The 1,198-nt window shown below is 24.0% G+C and overlaps 1 protein-coding gene across 1 annotated transcript; it reads right to left on the bottom strand.

Moving 5' to 3' along the window:
* Nucleotides 1-91: 91 nt before the first annotated feature.
* Nucleotides 92-475, bottom strand: LOC126910001 (1-phosphatidylinositol 4,5-bisphosphate phosphodiesterase gamma-1-like; the record flags this gene model as incomplete). The annotated part of the gene is made up of 2 exons (XM_050692403.1): nt 92-298; nt 360-475. Coding segments are annotated over 2 exons (323 nt in total), but the record flags the coding sequence as incomplete, so codon positions are not given.
* Between the last annotated feature and the right edge of the window lie 723 nt (nt 476-1,198).

Raw genomic sequence — 1,198 nt, 5'->3', positions numbered from 1 at the left:
GATTCCAGTTTAAAGTAATAAAATTAATCTGAAAAAAGTAACTTTAAGTTTCTTAAGTGACTAAGTAGCAACTTTTAAATAGTGAACTTACGGAGAAGTAATAAAAGCATGTTCTTTGATTGTCTTTAAAACATCTAAAAATTTGATTCGACTAGTCAATGTATGACCATGGTAAATGATCGGTAATCCATCTGGTCCGTCCCAGCAGTCCAATTCAATACAACGGCATCCCCATCGTAAGCATCTAGCATATGCTTCTATTGAACTTTCACTTGATACTTGATCTCCAGTTAAATAACTTTAAAAAAAAAGTATGTTAGTAAAAAATTTATGAATACAAAACTTTCAGAATAGCTAACGTATTATGAGATGAAGATATCCAATAATGTGTTAGGGGCCTGGTCATATTTTGATATATATTGTCATAATATTGATCCCAAACTTCATTTTGCTTTGAATACAAGTAATCCATAAACTGAAAATATAATAAATAAAAATATATATTTTAAAACATTTTTCAAAATTATAGAAAATTAATATTTAAAATGTAAAAAATATTTTTTAAAAATCAGTTTAAATCAGCAAATAATCAAAAATTACCGATTTCAATTCACACAACAATCCTAAATCATGACATGATTTTCTTACAATATTTTTAAAAAATGTTCCTAAATGTCAAGTGTTGAGTACAACTTTTTTTTTAAATTTTAAACAATGACATCTAAAATTTTTTTTATACCAACTATAATATTTTTCCTATAGCTTGTTTAGTAAAACTATGCCCATTATCATAAACAATAATTGTAAACATTTTACTAGTATTGTAGAATAATAAGCAAAATAATGATATTTAATTGTTCTAAGTTACATTATTACAGAATATATATTTTGGGGATATTATAAAAGTTTATTATTTGAGTACCACAATGTTCTTTAAACAACATTAATTAATTAAATGAAATTAATAACATGGCCAGTAGGTAGATTTAGTATGAATAAATCTACTCTGTTAGAGAGTTAGTTTTAAGCACAAGACCCACATTGTAGTGTTTGATATCGTAAAAAAAAACACAAAAATTAAAAATTTTATGAACTTTTAAATACAACGAATAGTTTACCATTTAATGAGATATTTTTACCAAATATTTTTTTCAAAAAACTGTAATCTATAAAATTTATTTTAATAACTTAAGAACAA

This window comes from Daktulosphaira vitifoliae, unplaced genomic scaffold (genome assembly GCF_025091365.1).
Source record: "Daktulosphaira vitifoliae isolate Bord-2020 unplaced genomic scaffold, ASM2509136v1 Scaffold_2931, whole genome shotgun sequence".
NCBI classification, from domain to species: domain Eukaryota; kingdom Metazoa; phylum Arthropoda; class Insecta; order Hemiptera; family Phylloxeridae; genus Daktulosphaira; species Daktulosphaira vitifoliae.
Note: the sequence above shows the minus strand (reverse complement) of the source record. Positions and strands in the feature narration are given on the sequence as shown.